At 42.2% G+C, this 19509-nt stretch overlaps 2 protein-coding genes across 11 annotated transcripts in view; one reads left to right on the top strand and one right to left on the bottom strand.

Annotated features, from left to right (window-relative positions):
• Reps1 (RALBP1 associated Eps domain containing 1) overlaps positions 1 to 6553 on the top strand; it is a 73913-nt gene extending 67360 nt beyond the window's left edge. For all 10 annotated transcript variants that reach the window (XM_075948409.1, XM_075948420.1, XM_075948381.1 and 7 more), the window contains 7 exons: positions 55 to 173; positions 1379 to 1443; positions 2158 to 2343; positions 3444 to 3539; positions 3861 to 4009; positions 5044 to 5149; positions 6292 to 6553. In XM_075948409.1, coding sequence (XP_075804524.1) covers positions 55 to 173; positions 1379 to 1443; positions 2158 to 2343; positions 3444 to 3539; positions 3861 to 4009; positions 5044 to 5149; positions 6292 to 6360 — 790 coding nt within the window. In that variant the 3' untranslated portion in view covers positions 6361 to 6553. The remainder of the gene's footprint in view (positions 1 to 54; positions 174 to 1378; positions 1444 to 2157; positions 2344 to 3443; positions 3540 to 3860; positions 4010 to 5043; positions 5150 to 6291) is intronic.
• Positions 6554 to 9856: 3303 nt separating this feature from the next.
• The window catches only part of Ect2l (epithelial cell transforming 2 like), a 56530-nt gene continuing 46877 nt past the window's right edge, over positions 9857 to 19509 (bottom strand). Inside the window, exons 18-21 of the mRNA XM_075948320.1 lie at positions 19351 to 19416; positions 17319 to 17407; positions 12097 to 12269; positions 9857 to 10428 (exon numbers count right to left, since the gene is read on the bottom strand). Of these exons, the coding sequence (XP_075804435.1) occupies positions 10304 to 10428; positions 12097 to 12269; positions 17319 to 17407; positions 19351 to 19416 (453 nt within the window). The 3' untranslated portion in view covers positions 9857 to 10303. The remainder of the gene's footprint in view (positions 10429 to 12096; positions 12270 to 17318; positions 17408 to 19350; positions 19417 to 19509) is intronic.

Here is a 19509-nt window from a genome sequence, read left to right as displayed (position 1 = left end):
AAAGGATCAAGCTCCAGCATTGACATAACCAGTTATGATGGGTAACTTTTGCAGGTCTCATTCAGGAGCATCACCTGATAACACTGCACCACCACCTCCCCCTCCAAGGCCACAGCCCTCTCATTCTAGATCATCATCCCTAGATATGAATCGGACCTTTGCAGTTACCACAGGTAGGGAGGGGCTAGGGGATCGTAATATGCATTAATCGGGCTGGAGAGATGGCTCAGAGGTTAAGAGCACTGACTGCTCTTCCAGAAATCCTGAGTTCAATTCCCAGCAACCACATGGTGGTTCACAGCATTCTGTAATGAGATCTGGTGCCCTCTTCTGGCCTGCAGGTATGCATGGAGGCAGAGGCTGGTGGATCTCTGAGTTTAAGGCCAGCCTGGTCTATAGACCTAATTCCAGGTCAGCCAGGGCTACACAGAGAACATGTGTCCCCCCCAAAAAAATAATAAAATAAAAACATCAAATGAAAAATACTTTTTTATAAAGTGGGGAGAATGTTGTTTTACTAGCCACTAAGGTGTTTTGGAGTACAAATAATAATGGTAGAACTTGAGAAATCCCACAGGAAATTTAAAAAGATGTTTTTGCATCTGTGTTGAGGGTGTGTTGTAGGGGACAGCAGAGAGGAACCATGACTCCGGGATTTTAATGTTTTTACAACTGGAGGTATCGCAACTACATAGACTGAAATAGAGAAGCAAGGGCAGAGATGGTGTTTTAATTGGTGTGATTAAAGGCTGTGGGAGTGAGGGAAAATGTAAATAATCAACAGACTATTGGACCTTTGAGCCAAGAAAATGGAAGTACTGAGAACTGTTTACACGGAGATGGTAGTTTTAAGTTAAAGAGACGTTTTAGAGACTTTCATCTGGAAGCTAAAGAGCAATCAGAAGCCCAGAGGAGAAAGCCAAGAACAGGTTACTGTTAAAGAAATATGCAGGAGCTTGTCAACAGCCCTCATGTAGTGGAGGTGACAAGAAATGAAGTTGGAAGAGAGGCCATGAAGTTGGACCGTTAATTAGGTCACGTGTAAGGCTTTTGTTTTGGAATTTGTTTTAAAATGGTCTCATGAGGCTAGCTGGCCTCATACTCATTGTGTAGCCAAAGTTGACTTTCTGAGCTAGCTTCTCATCGCCTTACCTCTACTTTCCAAGTTCTAGAATTACAGGTATGAGACACCATGTCATCTGGTCAAACCAGAGCTTCAAGCAAGCTAGACATCTACACTACTGCCGTGCTATAGCCTCAGCCCCTTGGAAAGTTACCAAGTGCTCTTAGAAATGTTTTGTCATGTGGGCGCATTCACCTGTTTCTTCTACAGTAACGTAATTCCCTAGTCACTAAAGAGATTGGTATATTCTCACAGGACAGCAACAGGCTGGAGTTGTTGCCCACCCTCCTGCAGTGCCTCCAAGACCTCAGCCCTCACAGGTACTTCTCGTATGTTCTTATTAAAAATGGCAGTTACTGCCATCCTCGGGATCAGTTTCTGTCTTAGACAATCCATTCTATTTATAATTATCTGTAAGGTCGGCACTTAAGTCAGTGACATTAAGTATTCTTGGAAGCTAAGGATTCCAATAATAATTTGGGTTACTAAGAAATAAAGCTGTCTCTAGCAGAAAACCAGTGGGTTAGGAGATGGAAATAAGTGATGTCCTGGGTCCAGCACTGACTCGTAGACAGAATCCACTGTATCTTCCTGAACATTTGCATCCCTTCTAGGTCAGAACTGGAGTGCTGCTGTAGACATTTTTATAGACTAGCTAGGGACAGCCTTGGTGGCTCGTAAAGTTAAAAAGCGCATTGAGAGGTCCAAGTGAAATGAAGGAAGGCGGACCCAGAAGATAAAGAGTAAGCACATTCCAAAGAAAAGGAATGGCATCCGCAGAGGCATGGAGATATGTTATATATACATACACGTACACACGTACACACACACGTACACATACTGCACGCATATGCATATATGGTTAAAGATGTCGACATCTTTTTGAGAGAAAGTCAAGTTCAGTACAGGCTGACAGACTGTGTGCATCTGTATCCAGGACATTCACTAAAAGTGTTACAATATGAAGATCACCACACTGTGACACTGGTGACGCTGATAAAACTCATGCTTCTGTGTTCTAACCCATCGTACAGGCACCTGGTCCCTCAGTGCATCGCCCAGTGGATGCCGATGGTCTAATAACTCACACTAGTACCTCACCTCAGCAGATACCAGAACAACCAAATTTTGCAGATTTCAGCCAATTTGAAGTATTTGCTGCATCAAATGTAACTGAAGAACAAGACAGTGAAGCCGAGAAACATCCTGAGGCTTTGCCAGTGAGTTTCTGGAGTTCAGCTCCTTTGTGACGGTCTCTTCCCTTATGCTATAAAGAGGACTCTTGAAAAAGCAGATTAAATTAGCAGAGGCTTGAGTAAAACACCTGCTGCTGACTCTTGGAGGCTATGTATTCCCTAAATCTATGCTTCTCAGCTACTTTATTGGCCTTTAAGATCTGATACTTGCAATATGATTTTTAGTAAGATTGAGGGGTCATGGCCAGGGTTAGGTATGGTGTGAGATACACTTACCCCTGGTCCTGGTTAATACCGCTCTGGGAACGTAATGCTAAGCATCTGGTTGTATGAATTGATAAAGAGTTCCATAGAATAAGAAGCTGTTTACCAAGCTACACACTTCAGCAAACACACACACACAAGCACTCTCAAAAACACCACTGTACCAAACTTAGCCTTTATATACTGTTCTAGGAGACTGTAGTTTTAGTGGTCAGGAATCTGTGGCATTGTTTGTATGAATCTCAGATTTAAATCATTGAAATGGAAGGAGAAAAGTAGTACTGATGTCTCCATTCTGATTGCTCCAACTGTTGCACCTCTAACAGATGGAACAACCCATGTTAATTTGACTGACATAATCTGAAGAGTTCATGGGTCTAAAACACAGGGAAGCTCTTATTGGCAACCCCTTTAGCTCAGCTGGCTCATTAGGGAAATGGACTGTGCCGCAGAAGGTGGTGGTGGACATGGGGGCAGAGGTAGGTGTGCCCAGGAGACTGTTATTCATTTGCTTGGATGGATCTCTCTCTCTCTCTCTCTCTCTCTCTCTCTCTCTCTCTCTCTCTCTCACACACACACACACACACACACACACACACACACACACACACACACACACACACCAGTCCCAAGAGACTCGCCTCTCAGCAGCAAACATTGTCAGTTCCATGACGTCTCTGCTCTCAGGTCTTGATTTCCAGCTTCAGTGCCAGGGAAAGTCATCTGGCAGTGTTTTCTCGGTGTGGTTCATCCTACCTCAGATTTTCAGTATGAACAGCTCCCAACATCTTACTTTGTTAAACATTCTGTGCTTTGCTATGTGTAATTATGTAGTAATGAGATACTATATCCATCTCTAGGCTGAAAAAGCTTCTGACCCCGCAGGCTCTCTTCGGGTTGCCCAAACAGACGGTAAAATCGAAGAAAAGACAGCTGCTAGTGTTCCTGCCAATGTGGTATGAAAAGTCTTTCTTAATGTGGATGGTTTTGTGTGCATGAGGGGACTACCAAGATGCCTGTGGGAATAAAGTGAGCTGAGCCTGATGTGGTTGCTGCGCAAGAGGCAAGAGGGTCACGAGCTCCAGCCTCAACTGCATGGTGATAAGCACCCGTTCCTGTTTCCCCTTAACTGTTGCCACAGATACATAAATTACATTAAAATGAGACAAGTAACCTCCATTTTTAACAGCAAGTGGCTTTAAAAAGGCAATTGGTGTTAGCAAAATGCTAATTAAGTCTGAATGTCACTAAGAATGCTCATTTCTCTTGTATTTTAGAGCAAAGGCACAACACCTCTGGCTCCACCACCGAAGCCTGTTCGGAGAAGATTAAAGTCAGAAGATGAGTTACGGCCGGATGTGGATGAGCACACACAGAAGACAGGTGTCTTAGCTGCTGTCCTTGCCTCACAGCCTTCGATTCCCAGGTAATCCAAGCTATTTCTCACTATATTTAATTACCAACAACTAAGCACAGTGAAAAACACCAGACAGAAAGAAACAGATCTGTTCTTTGGTTATGCAGAAACTCTCACAGCACTTTCTGGGGCCAGTGGAATGGCTATGGGTAAAAGTGCTTTGTACTGGCAACCTGAGTTCAAACCCAGGACGCACATGGTGGAAGGAGAGAACCAACTTCTACCAGTTGTTCTCTGACCTGCCCACATGTGCCATGCATGAAAAGGTCAGAGGACAACTCCTAGGAGTTGGATCTTCTTCTATGCTGGTTCCATGGAACAGACCAGAGTCATCATGCCTATGTGGCATGTGCCCTTCCCACTTGGGCCATCTTTCTGGCCCAGCTTTTATGTTTCTAAGAAAAGAGAAAGAAACAAAGACACACAGCAGCAACAGTATGGCCCACAAAGACAGAAAAATTCATTGCCTGGCTGTTTATAGAAAGAGTCTATAAGTACTTGGTCCAGGCTGTTTCACTCCATGAATTCAACAGAATAACTATAATAACTAAAGTGATAGCTATGGTCTTGGGCTTCTGTAGCTTACATGTTCTCGTTATCATTGGAACAGCAAGTGAAGATCCTTCTCTGCTTGGAAGTCAGTGGCTGTAAACAGAAGTTTCTGTCCCACCAGGCTCCATAGCCATTCAGTCCCAAATAAACACACAGAGGCTTATATTAATTATAAACTGTTTGACATATTGCTCAGGCTTATTATTAACCCATAATTCTTACACCATATATCTTTTATCAGTAAGGCATTCTCATCTTGCTTCCTCTGTGTCTAGCTGACAACTGCATCTCTGCCTTTCATCTTCTCAGAAATTTCCTAGTCTGATCACCATGCCTAAACTTCTACCTGACTACTGGCCAATCAGTGTTTTATTAAACTAATCAAGTGACAAATTTTACAGTGTACAAGAGCATTATCCCATAGCAAGTAGGAGTAAAGGATTAAAGACAGGAAAGAAATGAGGAGTGTTTTTGTCCCTGTGTCTTCTCAGATCTGTGGGGAAAGATAAAAAGGCTATCCAAGCATCGATTAGACGCAATAAGGAAACCAACACTGTTCTGGCCAGATTGAATAGTGAATTGCAGCAGCAATTAAAGGTAATGTCATGTCTGAATCTTAGCTTTGGTGAATGTAACACATTGCAGTTTTGGGGAATTGGAACTGATCCAATAATAAGATGTCAGTCTGTGAAACTTTCCCAGAAGAGAAGTGTGTAAACTGTTGATTTTTAATGCTAAAAGGAATTTCTTAACACAGTTCTGGTGCACATTGTCTTTTCCTGCATATGTAAGACATCACTAGTCCTATTATATTGGTAACTTCCATGAAGAAACTTCAAGAAGAAAAGTGGACTTCAATACCTCCCAGAGTACATACATAGCTCTATGTTCCATGTAATGTATAGGCAACTGCTCTATTACCAGTTTATTCTTTGATCAGAGACAACTCAGATTCAGTAATAGGAATTTAAACCAGTCTAATGAAGACAGAATGGGAAACTTTAAACCATCTTGTGTGTGAAAAAAAGAAGGGGCTGGAGAGATGATGGCTCAGCAGTTAAGAACTCTGTTCTTCCAGAGGACCTGAAATTCCCAGCAACCACATGGCAGCTTACAACTGTCTGAAAATCCAGTTCCAGGGGATCTGACACCTTCATACTAATTCACATAAAATAAAGTTAAATAAATCATAAAAAGTTATATATAAGAAAAGATGAACCTTAAAGTACTATTTTATGGGCCAGTGAGGTGGCTCAGCAAGTGAAAGCTGCTAGCCTGCTTACCTGTGTCCACAGAAGCTGTTCTCCAGCCTGAACACACGCTGCGGCATATGAGCTCACACGTACACTATTAATAAGTTTTAAGATTCTGAATGAAAAACAAATCTTTGTGGAATCAAATACCATCATCAGAGGAAAGAATTCATGTTAACAGATTTATATACAGTTAAGGCTTTATTCAGAATTTGTGTAATAATACCCATTCGCTACAATCACTGGCTTTTCTAACAATTAACCTAAAAGCATTTTATTACCTGGTTCTGTCACCGGAAATGGCTTTGAATTGGTAGGCTTGTGTTTTCCTATTATGAATGTACAAATTGCCTTCCAAGGTGAACTAGTTTCAAAATAGGAATCGCCGTCTCTTTCTCTTGACAAATACAGTTGTTAGCACGAAGCAGAGATAACATTGGATTTCTTTCTACTTTCAACATGACTTGGACTTTGTGTCTTTTTCAGGATGTTCTGGAGGAGAGAATTTCCCTGGAAGTTCAACTGGAACAACTTAGACCGTTCTCTCACCTATAAGCCAATTTGCCGTTAACTGTGAACATGCCTATTTGGAAGCAGTTTTGGGTTCAGAGCCTATTTGGAAACCCAAACATTCAGCTCACTGCTTAATTGAACATTAAATTTTATGATTCTGTTTTGCCCTATATGTTCACCATTGTATTTAAGTATCTTTTATTTTTTAATTTCAACAATAAAAGGGTTAGGAGGACTTTTTCTGGAGGATACACTGTGTTTGTTGGCGTGCCTCACCCTTCCTGTGCCATAACAATACCTAGCAGTCATACAGGCCCTCATCATCCGTGGGCAAACCACACCATGATTGCATTTGCAGAAATGGGCATCTTATCAAGCACAAACTCAGAAAACTTTGCAAAGGGAAAACGATATCAACCTGTCAACATCTCCCTATATACAGAATTTTATACAGGGTTTGATTCAGGAGCCTGGTGTGTTTCTCAGAAGCTTTCCTTCCTCACATGCCAACTCAGGGTCAGGGTTCATGTTTTTCTTGACCAATTTCACCCGTGACTTACTATTTGTGTGTGTTTATGTAAGGGTGTAATTCAACAGGAGTGGTGTAAGCTTACGAACTATGAAGACAGGTCTTTCTTCATTGTTCCCTGGAGATGAAGGGAAAGGATGAAAGCATTACATAAGGAGAAAGCCATTTCAGAACATTACTGCTCTCTGCAGGACTGAGGTGCTAACTGCTGGCACTTTTACAGGGCCAGGGTCCTACACTTCAGCCAGTGAGTGCTTATCTTGCAAGGAAGTTTAACTCACAGAACCCAGTTTGTGAATTTTTGAAGCCAGGCATGGTTGGACGCTTGTCTCAGGCCAGTGAGAGACCCAGTCCTTAAAAACGAATATGGAAGGCACCTGAAGAGTACCACCCAGGACTGTCCTCTGACATTGCGTGCAGGCACACACAAAAGCTTCACAGACAACAGTTTCAAGTAACGTTTGTAAACTTCAGAGGGTATTCACATGAGAACTGGTTAGTGTAATAATAGGAAAATACAATATTTAAATTCTGTATATTTTAGCCAGAATTTTAAACTGTAGATTGCCTTGGCGGGCTACTTAGTCTAGGGTTAGTAGCCCGCCTGGCAGTTCAGTTATTCCAGGGTCACGGAGAGGCACTACCTGGAAGATATGGGCTAGGAGACAGGAAGAAGGCCATGCAAAGTTTGTCAAAGCCTCCGTTTATTAGGGACGAGATACAACTTTTTATAGGGTAAGGAGTTGGGGGATGGGCACAGGGTTCTGGGCTCTTGCCGCGTGGTTCACGTTGGTCACATGGTTCTCGTTGATCAAGTAGCCAGGTTACCTTCGGTCAGGTCACTGTAGGCCAAGAAGTCACAACTAGGAGATGACACACCTAGTTCTCGAGAAAGTTTGGAATGTGGGGTGGGTTCCGCTAACAGATAGCTCTCATTAACAGCCAATTTGGGTGTGGGGTAGGCTTTGTCAATAGAACCATTCTTAACACAATTAGGGGTGTGGGGTTCTCTGCAGACTCCCCAGGGTGATAGTTCCTGCAATGATTTTAGGAGGAAATTGGCTCCTGACATTAAACTTCTGAGAATTAGAAATTATAGTTTCAGTAAAATATATTTAAGTACCCTGAGTTCACAATCATATACTGTACAATAGGTTTAATTACCATAATACATTATGAAACAGAAAGTAGCAAAAGTTTTTTTTCCATTTTTCTTTATTTATTTTTAAGACAGGGTTTCTATCCCTAGCTGTCCTGGAACTCTGTAAACTAAGCTGGCCTCAAACTCATAGAGATCCTCCTGCCTCAGCCTCCAAAGTGTTAGAATTAAAGTCATGCATCAGTCACTATGCCTGGCTACTTCTAGTTTTTGAGATTATGGTATAATTCTATCATTTTCCCCTTTCCTCCTTCTAAACTTCCCCCTGAACCCCTCCTTGCTATCTTTAAATTCATGGCCTCATCTTTCATTAATTGTTATGTGTGTGTATGTATACATATGTGTATATACAATCATATTCCTAAATGCAGTCTTCTCAGTCTGTGTTATTTGTATGCATGTTTTCAGGGCTGACCAGTTGGTACTGGATATCCAATTGTTGTCTTCCCTGGGGAAGATTGTTTCTCCCTCTCTCAGCACCCCGCGGTTGTCTATAGTTCTTGTGTAGGGTTGGGGCCTGATGATCTTTCACCCACCCACGCTGACACTTCTATTGTAGTCATCCTTGTTCGGCTCCTGTTGAGGCAGTCATGTTGGTGAGACCATGGGTGTAGCTTGTGACATTACTGGGAGACACATTCACATAGCAAACTCCCCGATCCTCTGGCTCTTAAAACCCCTGCTCTTGTAACCCCTGCCTTCCACAGTGTTCTCTCAGCCTTAGGTTCTGGGGATGTTTTGTAGATGAGTCCATTGGGACTGGGTTCTATAAATCTGCTATTTGATTGGTTGTGGTTTTCTACAGTGATTCCAGTTGTTGCAAAGAAAGGTTTCCTTATTGAGGGATGACCACACTTGTCTGTGACTAGAAGGGCAAATATTTAGAATATAGCTAGGGATTATGCCGGTTTAGTAAAGTGGTGGTTGTAGATTGTCCTCCAAGATTCATGACGTCACTAGCCCTGATTAGGGTTCCGGTATTGGCCATGGTTTCCTTCTTCTTAAGGTGGTCTTAACTACAATTAGAGAGCTGTTTGTTGATACTGCCCAGGTACACATGCCAAAGCTGCAGTCTTAGGGTCATCATGCCATGCTGGTCATTGTATCTCATAGACATCATAGCTAGGGAGACTCTTGGTTGCTTCCCTCCTTTGGAAACTTATTTGGCACCTTCTGGGTACTTGGAAAGCTAGTCCTTAGGGAGGAGGCCTTCGGGCCCATTCGAGTGCGGGAGTCTCTGGGTCCTGAGCCTGGAATGCAACAATCTCCATTCATTTTTACAGGTTATTTTAATTTTATGGGTGTGTGTGTATGTGTTGCCTGCAAGTATCTCTGTGCACTGTCCATTCCTGGCACCCGTGGAAGCCAAAGAGATGATCAGTTTCCCCAGAACTGGAGTGAGGTTATAATCTGACACGTGGGCTCCAGTGAGATGGAGCTCTAGTCCCATTCACTAATTTTCACTATTTAAGAATTGGATTCTCCTACCACTGCATTTCTGATAGTACTATTTTTAAAAAAAAATTAGGGTTATTTGGGAGATCTAAGAATTTGGTCTTAAAAAGTAAAAATTACAGAAAGCAAACAAAACCCACTAACCGTTCTGGTATTTTGAAATGGCATATTCTAATGCTTTAAAAAGGACTTCACGGGGGCTGGAGAGATGGCTCAGTGGTTAAGAGCATTGCCTGCTCTTCCAAAGGTCATGAGTTCAATTCCCAGCAACCACATGGTGGCTCATAACCATCTGTAATGAGGTCTGCTGCCCTCTTCTGGTCTGCAGACATACACACAGACAGAATATTATATACTGTATACATAATAAATAAATATTTTAAAAAGGACTTCACTCACATTTGACATTGCTTTAGAAGGCTGCCAATTATATTTCTCAGACATACCCTTAAAAATCATTAATTGCTTCATGAAAAGTTGATGTTGATTTGTGAATCACAAACAAGTTCAAGTATTGTTCTAGGATGCTCGTGAAAGAAACATTGTTCATTCTGATTTTTCATTACTCGCTTTTAAAATCTACATAGGTCAAATTGTTTTAAATAGCCCCTGTGAGCAGTGGCTACCAAAAGATATAGTTCAAAATCTTAGACATGTTCTTACACATTCCACAAAACTTAATCACATATCCTAGGAGTTAGAAGAAACCTCACAGGCGGTCCTAGCTCTGTCATCTCCCCACATCCATGACTGTTCCCTGTGTGCTTCTTACTAGATGTTCTGAAGCAGGAAACCTGGCATATGACTTTCCAAAGACCCTCTTGTCTGTTTTGAGTCTAGTTTTACTTCATACTGCTTCTGATTGCCGTTTGGAGTGCAGACAACCAGAGGAATTTGTCATCTGCCGCCTCTGTAGCACAGATCCATTCACGCATTGGACCTTGAAGAATGAACGCATTCTTGACATCTGTGAAAACATTTGAGATATATTACTTTTTTTCATGTATTGAAAGTATACCACTTATTGATTTTGACTGTATAGTTACATAATTGTCACCATTGTCTGATTCAGGAACATCATTTTTTTTCCTGCTTAGTTTATTTCACTTAAACATAATATCCTCCATGTTCATCAGGGAGCTCACGTATGGCAAAGTTTTCTTTATGGCCAAGCAGTATTGCACTGAAGCTACGCTAATGTTTAATCTTCACAGGCAAAAATCAAAATGTTTTCAGTTCAACTGGCCAGTGGTGGCATACGCCTTTAATTTCGGCACTCAGGAGGCAAAGGTAGGCAGATCTCTGTGAGTTTAAGGCCGGCGTAGTCTACAGAGTAAGTTCCAGGACAACCAAGGCTGTTACATAGAGAAACTCTGTCTCAAAAAAACACAAAACAATTTAAGTTTAAGACTTGACTATCTAATGTTAAAATTTTTTAAAGCCTACAATCAAGGATTCCAGGTAAGCATAAACATAGTTTAGATTATCTTCTAAACAGAATTGCAACATTATCAAAAATTCTGTCTTTATAATTGTTTGTCAGTTATTTTAAAGGCCAGATGATAATGTGAAGTCTTTTAATCCCTTGTTTCAATGCCTCTAGAAAGAACTGGGATCAGTAAAAAATCTTCACTGGTGGCTGTAGAGAGGCTAAACCTGGAGTGGCCTTGGTATGAACGACACAGCCAACTACTATCTTAGCTGAGTGCCCGTGCCCTGGTGTAAGCACAGTTGACAACTGCAGTCGACGGGAGCTGAAGAAAAGGAGCATTTCCAATACTAAACGTGCTCAGTGGTTAAAGGTGGAAAGAGACTCGTGAGTCAAGAACTTAAGTAGGGCCTTGGTTCCTTCTTTAAGCTGCGGTCCTGTCTACACGCGGGGCAAGTATTGCAGTGAGAAATGTTACCTTCCAGTTGCCTGTCCTAACAGAAATGCAGACTAGAGACGGATCCTGTGCAGCTTGAGAAACAGGCGTTATAGCATGAGAGTTAACAATAAGCACAACGGGTTAAGTGGTGTTCTTTTATGACCTGTTTCTATTGGAGTTTGTGAACCAATGTTTAGTTACTAAGCACACTTTGCAAATGCTGGCTCTTTTTAGAGGAACTAGCTAAATCCAATTAAGGGAAGAAAAGGACAATCAAGTCTGGAATAGCTACTTACTTCAAACAGAATAGGAAAAATGATAGAGGGCTGGGGCTGTAGCTCAGTGGAACACTCGCTTAGCATGCATGAAGTTCTGGATTCTATCTCCAGGACTGCTAGTAATAATAGGTAGATGATAGGTACAAAGGTGGATGGATGGATGGATGGATGGATGGATGGATGGATGGATGGATGGATGGATGGATGGATGATGGGTGGATGGATACCTGAAATAGTGGCTCAAGCCTGTAGCATCTTCACAGAACCCTCAGAATGATACAGCACTTAACCACCTTGTGACTAAAAGTTGCTTTTCTGTTGTTTGGGGTTTGTGTCTGGTAATGGCAACTTTTGTTTCTTCAGAAGGAAGTTAATGAAATCTTAATATTGGTAAGCTGACAAATTGCCCCAGCCTTTCCCTTACTTGGATATTTGTATAGTTAATGAGTTTGGTGTGAGATAGCATTTCTCATGAAAGAAAATACATACATTTGGAGTCTGGAATGTCTTCTATGAACATCCTGGGAAGGGCCACTGACGCAATGAACTGGTAGGTTGTTTTGGACGTCCTTTCAAATGGAGTATGAGATGTGGCCCGACCGGTAACAAGCAGTGCATCATTGAAGAGGAAGAGGCTGAGGTCTCGGGTCTGTTCATAGAGCCTGTTAGAGTGGAGAGCTCACAGGTATGCGCCTTGCTCAACAATTGACCATCTTTAAATTGATACTCCCATGATTAAGACCTTATCCCACTACAGACCTTTTGTGTAATTCATGGACTACTTGGTAAAGTGACCCTGTATGTCTAGACATAATGTAGACCACCAAGGTACCTGATAGAGTTATTTGATCCCATCCATTAGTCAAGTATTTCATAATGTGCAAAACATGAACAGTGAGGGCTGGAAAGAGGGCTTGGGTTAAGAGCACTTGTTGCTGTTGCAGAGGACGGGTTCACAGCCATTGTAACTCCAATTCTAGGGCACCCAATGCCACCTTCTGACCTCCCTGGGCACTGAGCACACACATGGTGCACATAATGCAGGCACACATAAAAGAGTAAATCTAACTTTTTTAAATGAACATCGAATGTTCCCTCCTTTCCTCCTTTATTAGATGAATTCTATCATGACTATTTTTATAACTTTTGTCAGCTGTGACGTTCTGTGCCGGATGTATTTGGGTGACCTGAGAACCATATGAGTTTGCTTTGTTTCAGCTCACTCAGGCGAGAACTATCAGAGGGTGGTGTGTCTGCAGGCATCTCTAAGTAGAAACCTGGGGAAGAACCATTGAACTGGTAGTTCAAATGAACTGCTTATTCCGTCTGGAGAGAAACTGGAAGGGAGGCAGCTCAGTAACTTCACCCCTATGGGAAGTAAAATGTAAATTGTTCTTTGTCTTCATTGACATTGCTAATAATGGTTAGCTATAGGCAAAGAGCAAAATTTGCTGTGCTTCGGACCTCATCTGTGACCCTCTGATTTTTGCTTTGGAGCCAGATTGCTAGATGGTTCTCTTCATATAATCAAATTCTTTTCATGAGCTGTTATATCTGAGGGTTTGCAGTGAGAAGTGATTTGTCAGATATTTTTTGTTGAAAAGTTTTCAACAAAACTGTGTACAAAATTTAGTGTAGTTCATAATCACTTCGTAATGACTGATGTTATATGTGTGCTGACCTGAGTTAATATGACCAGGATTTTGTCATATTAGACTTTTTGCCTCCAGGGGCCTATGCATTTCTGGCAAGCCCCTGGCGACTCTGGTTCCACAGTTCCAGCCTGGTTTTGAGAAATAAGACATCTGAGTCATTTTAGTTACAACTTTGCCTAAGAGCTGGACCAAAGGCTGCCATCAGAGTTAGGAAATCCAGGTGGAGAACCCTAAGTTCATTTCAGATGCTTGGGTGTGCAGTAAATAGAATCACTGTGGTCATCAGCCGCTAGAGTCAGCTCTTGCATCTAAACATTTCCTTCTTCTTTTGATTATGATTTATGCTGCTGTGAATGGGTTGCTTCATATTTACTTACATTTTGAGGGGGAAAACAGTTTTAGATCAAGTTATTGAGTTTCTCTCAGAATGATGGGGCAGCAGTAGGAAGAAAGGGGAGAGAAAGCCAGAAATGATCAACCACATGCAGGCAAAGGCTGCTTTCACTAGGTAAAGAATTCTACCATGTTTCCCAGGTTTTGCCATATAACTGATAAATATAGAAAAATAATTTTTCTTAAGTTTAGAAAAGAGTCCAAATTTTTACATTTTAAAATGTTAAAAAAATAGCTTTATAATTGGAAGCCCTACAGAGAGCTATGAAGAAATAAATGCCATCGATGTTGGTGCTTGCTTCAGAAGTAAATGTTTGGCTTTTCCATTTGGAATGGACAGTGTTGAGTGGCAGCAGCTATGAGTTCTTGTGTAACTGAACTGGTGAGGCTCTGGCAAAGGAGGAAGCTGCACGCTAATTCAGTGTGGCCGCTCAAGGACAGTGGAGGAAAAGACAAATCGCCAGGAACTTTTTCTACACGTGTGTCTGTTTGGTACCTGCACACACTTGGCAGAAGCTGTTCCTAAATTCAACCCCTGGTGCTCTCTATCAGAGTCACCACAGGCTCTATTAGGTCTTCTAAATGAGCAAACCAGGTAATTTCACCTCTAATACTGACGTGATGGAGCAGCCAGAATTTCAGACCGTGGCTGCACTCGCACTCAGGAGCCCACCAGGCTCTCACACTGAGCTGAGAAGACTCTCCTGGGGCACAAGGGTGGCAGGCCTGGCCATTCTGAAATGCGACCTCAAGGTTCTTAACAAGGTCCTCAGGGGTTCTTTTAGCAGCCTGGGGAAGGGGGAATTCTTACTCACTCCAAGCCCACAGCTTCCCTATCACTTAGGGGAGCCCACCTATAATCCCGGTCCTTGGGAGAGCTAAGGCAGGAGGATATCCACAAATTGGAGGTCAGCCCAGGCCACACAGAGGGCTACAGAATGTGTGCCTCCTCTCGCATCTTTCTACCACCTCAGTAGGACAACTATCTAATTACAATAGACAAAAATACAAAACTCAGACTCTGTTGAAGGGGTCTTGGGGCAGTTAAGAGCACTTACTATTACTATTACAAAGGATCTGAATTTGGTTCCCAGCACCCACATGTAGCCTCCATAACTCCTGGTCCTACAGGATCTGACACCCTCCTCTGGCTTCCATGGACACCAAGCACACAGTGGTACACATGCATACACGCAGGCAAAATAGTCAGAATATTTTTAGGAGTCCTTAAGGCTGGACCTGCTGACAAAACACAGACGTGAGGAACATGGCAGCCTTTCACTATGACAGACAGAGTAAGTACGACCTAAGTAGGGGGCATAAACCTCACACTAAAAATGCCTATTTGTTTTCTTTGGCGGGGGGCTGGTTTTTGGTTTTGTTTTTTAACTTTCAATAAGATTTGAGCCATGCTGAAAGGCAAAAGGTGGAGTGAAGAGGAACCAGACTGGGATATGGGAGAGATTTTGAAGCATTCAAATCGGGAATTTAACCATGGTTAATATGCTAAGAAATCTAATAGGAAAAAAAAAAAAGAAAACCAGGTAATAGAGTACTTGAAACCATTTCCATTTTACAAAGGAAATGGTAAAGGTAAGATCAGCTGTCACAAAGAACCCCATTGGTGTCTCTGAGGAGACTGCAGCTGAGTTAGGTGCTGGAAGGTGTGTGAGGAGAAATGTCAGTCACACTGAGAAACAGGAACAGGCTGAGGTGGAGAGAAAGGAGACTACATGTAAGGACAATTGACAAAACAAAACATGCATGTAGATAAGGAAGAGAGAAAAGAACAGGAGAAATACTCAAATTTGCTTAAAGGATGGAGAGAGGTCCCAGCGGATGTCTGCTGTTCTTCCAGAGGACCTGAGTTCAATTCACAGCACCCACATCATGGTTCTTTGCTGTCTGTGATTCCAGCTACAGTGGATCCAACACCCTCTCCAACCTCTGTGCACCCAAACTGATGCTTATACCCCACACGGATACAAACAAACCACAGTTCCAGAAAGCTCCAGAAACAGAGTATAGCTCCACACATAGGCATAATGACCACTCTATTAGAAATTTGAAGACAGGGGCTGGAGAGATGGTTCAGTGATTAAGAGCACTGACTGTTCTTCCAGAGGACCCAGGTTCAATTCCCAGCACCCACCGGGCAGCTCACAACTGTCTGTAACTCCAGTTTCAGGGGACCCGACACCTAATGGCATATGTACATAAAATAGGAATAAGTAAATAAAAAGACTCAAAGACAAACTTGACTACAAAGAACAAAAAAATCTAGAGGAACAAGGGTAACTGCATTTGGCTTCTCTTTGAAACTGACCAAACCAAAAGAGAATGAATGATGTGAAAATAGAGAAAGAAAGAAACCTTCAGCAACCTAAAATTCCATAGCCAGCAATTTTTTCCTTCAAACATAATGGACAATTTCTCAAACCAAAAATAAGGGAACACACTGCCAGTAGTTTACATGAACAAAATGACGACCCTTCAAGAAACAGTCTATGTAGATGGAGTAACCCAGCCTGGATCAGCTGCCACACCTCTACCATGCCAGCTTCTTTAGCCAGCTGCTTCCTACTACTGAAGCTCTTACCCATTGCTACCAACCAACAATGCAACAAAAAAAACAAGAATGCCAAGTCGGTGAGGCAAAAGACACCTGTGGTGATTTGATTTTTCTATTTTTGCTTACATTGTCTTTTTTCAGGGAGGGGTGTGCCACAGAGCATGTGGGGAGGTCAGAGGAAAACTTGCTGAGGTCAGTTCTCTCGTTCCATGTCAGTTCTGGGGCTCAAACTCATGGCCTTTGATTTTCATTGAGGATCTCCCAGGTGGGGTTGGAGGTGCAAAGAGTGACCCATCTGCCCCACTGCCCTGGCACATCTAGATGTTTGCTGAATAATCATGGAAATAAAAGAGCCTCCTTTCCATTTGGTTGCTATGTATTGAATGATTTGTCTTTGCCCTCGATACTGAAAACATTGACCATTTTCTAAAGCAGTGATCAGGAAACTATAGTCTATCACCTGTTTTGTAAATAAAGTTTTATTGGCACATAGCCACAGCTGTTTATGAATAGCATACTGTTGTGTTGTCTAGATGTCTCTGTGCTGCAGCAGAAAAGGTCATTGCCATAGACCTCATTTGGCCAGCAAATGCTAAATATTTACTCTTCGGACTTCATGGAAAAACTTGTCCATTCTTGTTCTAAAAGAGCAACAGGAAGACTAATTTATGGACTTTGGCATCTTTCCAATTATTCCTATGCACTCTGAGCGCTATGCAAATATAGTAAAGTCATTTTCAGTGTTAACTTGAACAGCTAGATGAAGATAATAAATGATTCTCTCACTTTTCAGCAGGATATTGGTGTGAGCTCCCACAATACTTGGATCTGACCTCATTAGGAAACTGACCGACTGTAAAGTCATAGTCTTGGCAGACACTGTTCTTATTCTACCAAGGAGCCAGCTGAAATGCGAACAAGATGATAAGGTGTCTACACCACCGACAGGCACGTGCATGTGGCTTTGACTCAGTGCAAAGGTTCTCTTGACTGCACATAAGGTCAAGCCTGTACTGAATGCCAGGGGTGAGCAATGAGCGAGACAGTCACTGCTTTGCAGGCATTCATAGCCTCTGCTAACAGCTGCTCACCTTAAAGGGAAGTCCATTTTCTCATCATAGCAGTGAAGTTGAACTACATCTTGGATCCTAATCAGGTATCTGTTTGCTTCTGATAGAGTCTATAAAATAAAGAGCAGGATGCACAATTATTCAAAATCCCACTGGTGCAGAACTGTTCTACACCCCAGTGTATCTTTTCTTGTGGTGAGACACAGAATAATAGAAATGAGTTAATTTAAGGTGTAAGAGTTAGTTAATAGAGCCTGGGCTAATTGGCTAAGCAGTGTTGTAATTAAAATAGTTTCTGTGGGGGACTGGAAAGGTGGCTCAGAGGTTAAGAGCACTGTCTGCTCTTCCAGAGGTTCTGAGTTCAATTCCCAGTCATCACATTATGGCTCACAACAATCTTTAATGAGACCTGGTGCCCTCTTCTGGTGTGCAGGCATACATACAGGCAGAACACTGTGTACAGGATAGATAAATAAATACTTTTAATATATATAGTTTCTGTGTTATTTAGGTCTGGGTGGTTGGGAAGTGAACAAGCAGTCTTCGTCTACACAGATGTTGACTAGAACTTAGTGTGATTGTAGAAAAGTCTGTCTTTTCTTACTTTACAAACACAAGCATCATTTAGCAAACTAAAGAGACAATGAAAACTATTTGAGTTTGTCAGTTTTTTAAAGCTATTGATATATTAAAGCTATTGATATATCTATATCTATAGATGTATACTTTTCCTAATGTTAAAAAACAAAAGTTAGAGAGGAGGTAAAAGGAACTGTCAAGAAAAAGAGGTAAATGAATTAATTAGTAAGATTAAGAAGTAGGCCCTCATTGCTCTTGCCATGGGGCACAGGCCTTCTCAGTGTGCACAGAGACCCAAAGATGAAGTTCTGTGAGTTCTAAGAATCATCCTTTTGCAGTCCAATCAACCACACTTCTTTCTTTACAAAGATATGAAGATAGAAATCAGAACAAAACTACTCTGTCCTGCTTCTCTAATTTGACAGCGTAAAAGTATCTCCAATTAGTTAATACTTTAATCCATCATTTATACCAAGCTCCTGCTGAACATTAGACACCAGAAAACAAGTCAAAGCTCACACACGGTGGGGCTCCCAGTCTGTGAATAGATGAATACAGGGACCCGTGATAGGGATTGACCATGGGGCTATGGAACACCAAGGAAAGAGCTTCCAGCCTGAGACCAGGGGACTTAGATCATGAGATCATGATTACAATGAGTTTATGATTGATCTCATTTAAAAGGGGGTGTGTGTGCCCCCCACAAAGGACAACAGTTGTCCCGCTCTATTGTTCTGCCTTGTTGTCTCAGTAAATCTGGAGCTAAGGTGGCCCCAGCAATTGTCTCCCCCTCAGAGCAGTGAAGTTAGTGGTGTCTGCCTGTGGCCTGCCTGGCTTTGTATGTGAGTCCTGGAGATTTGACGTCTTCATGCCTTTAGAGCAAGAGCTCTTGCCCGCTGAGGCATCTCCACAGCCCCAGCCTAGTTTTTAAAGGACTAATAGCACTTAACCAAGGAAGCAGGAAAGAATGGCAATGTCAGAGAAGAAAGTGTATCTTCAAAGAGAAATGGCAAGAAGCTACATTCTTAAAGAATGGAGCGTAGGTATGTATGGTAGGCGCTCGGGTGATAGGGGCGTCAGAAGATAAAGGTGAACATACAGGTTTACAGAGGGATAGGTGGCCAACAGAGGGGTTCCAGTGTGGGGGTGTTCAGTGTACCAAATCTCACATCAAGGATTTTTATCAGTCGGGCAGAGATGGTGTAGAACTCATGACCATGCTCAACGCACAGGGAGTCATGGTCAGAGTACTACCAAACAAGGAGCTGTAATACAACCTTGAAGACCCCAACCATGGGATAGGGCACAACTCATACGCATGTGCAGATAATGCACATAAAATGGATATGTTACATGGAAGCTGCAGTGCTTGGCAGTAACAGCATGCCACAGAATTTAGCTGCCTCGGGATCTGTCTGTCTCCTTTTGCCAGTGACAAGATTATACTCATGAGTGTGGGATGCAGCGTACGTACGGGGCAGTCTGAGATGGTGGTCTGTACGTGGGTCAGCTGCTCTCTCATTTTGATGTTTTCCTTTATCTAGAATACAAGGTTATATGAGGCAAACAAAGGTCATGACATTTTTATGACTATTTTGTGACAGCTGGCAAAGGGCTTGGTTCTTTAATAAAA

Source organism: Microtus pennsylvanicus, chromosome 1 (genome assembly GCF_037038515.1).
Source record: "Microtus pennsylvanicus isolate mMicPen1 chromosome 1, mMicPen1.hap1, whole genome shotgun sequence".
In the NCBI taxonomy this organism is placed as follows: domain Eukaryota; kingdom Metazoa; phylum Chordata; class Mammalia; order Rodentia; family Cricetidae; genus Microtus; species Microtus pennsylvanicus.
The sequence above is the reverse complement of the archived record's forward strand: the minus strand, read 5'-3'. Positions and strand labels throughout refer to the sequence as shown.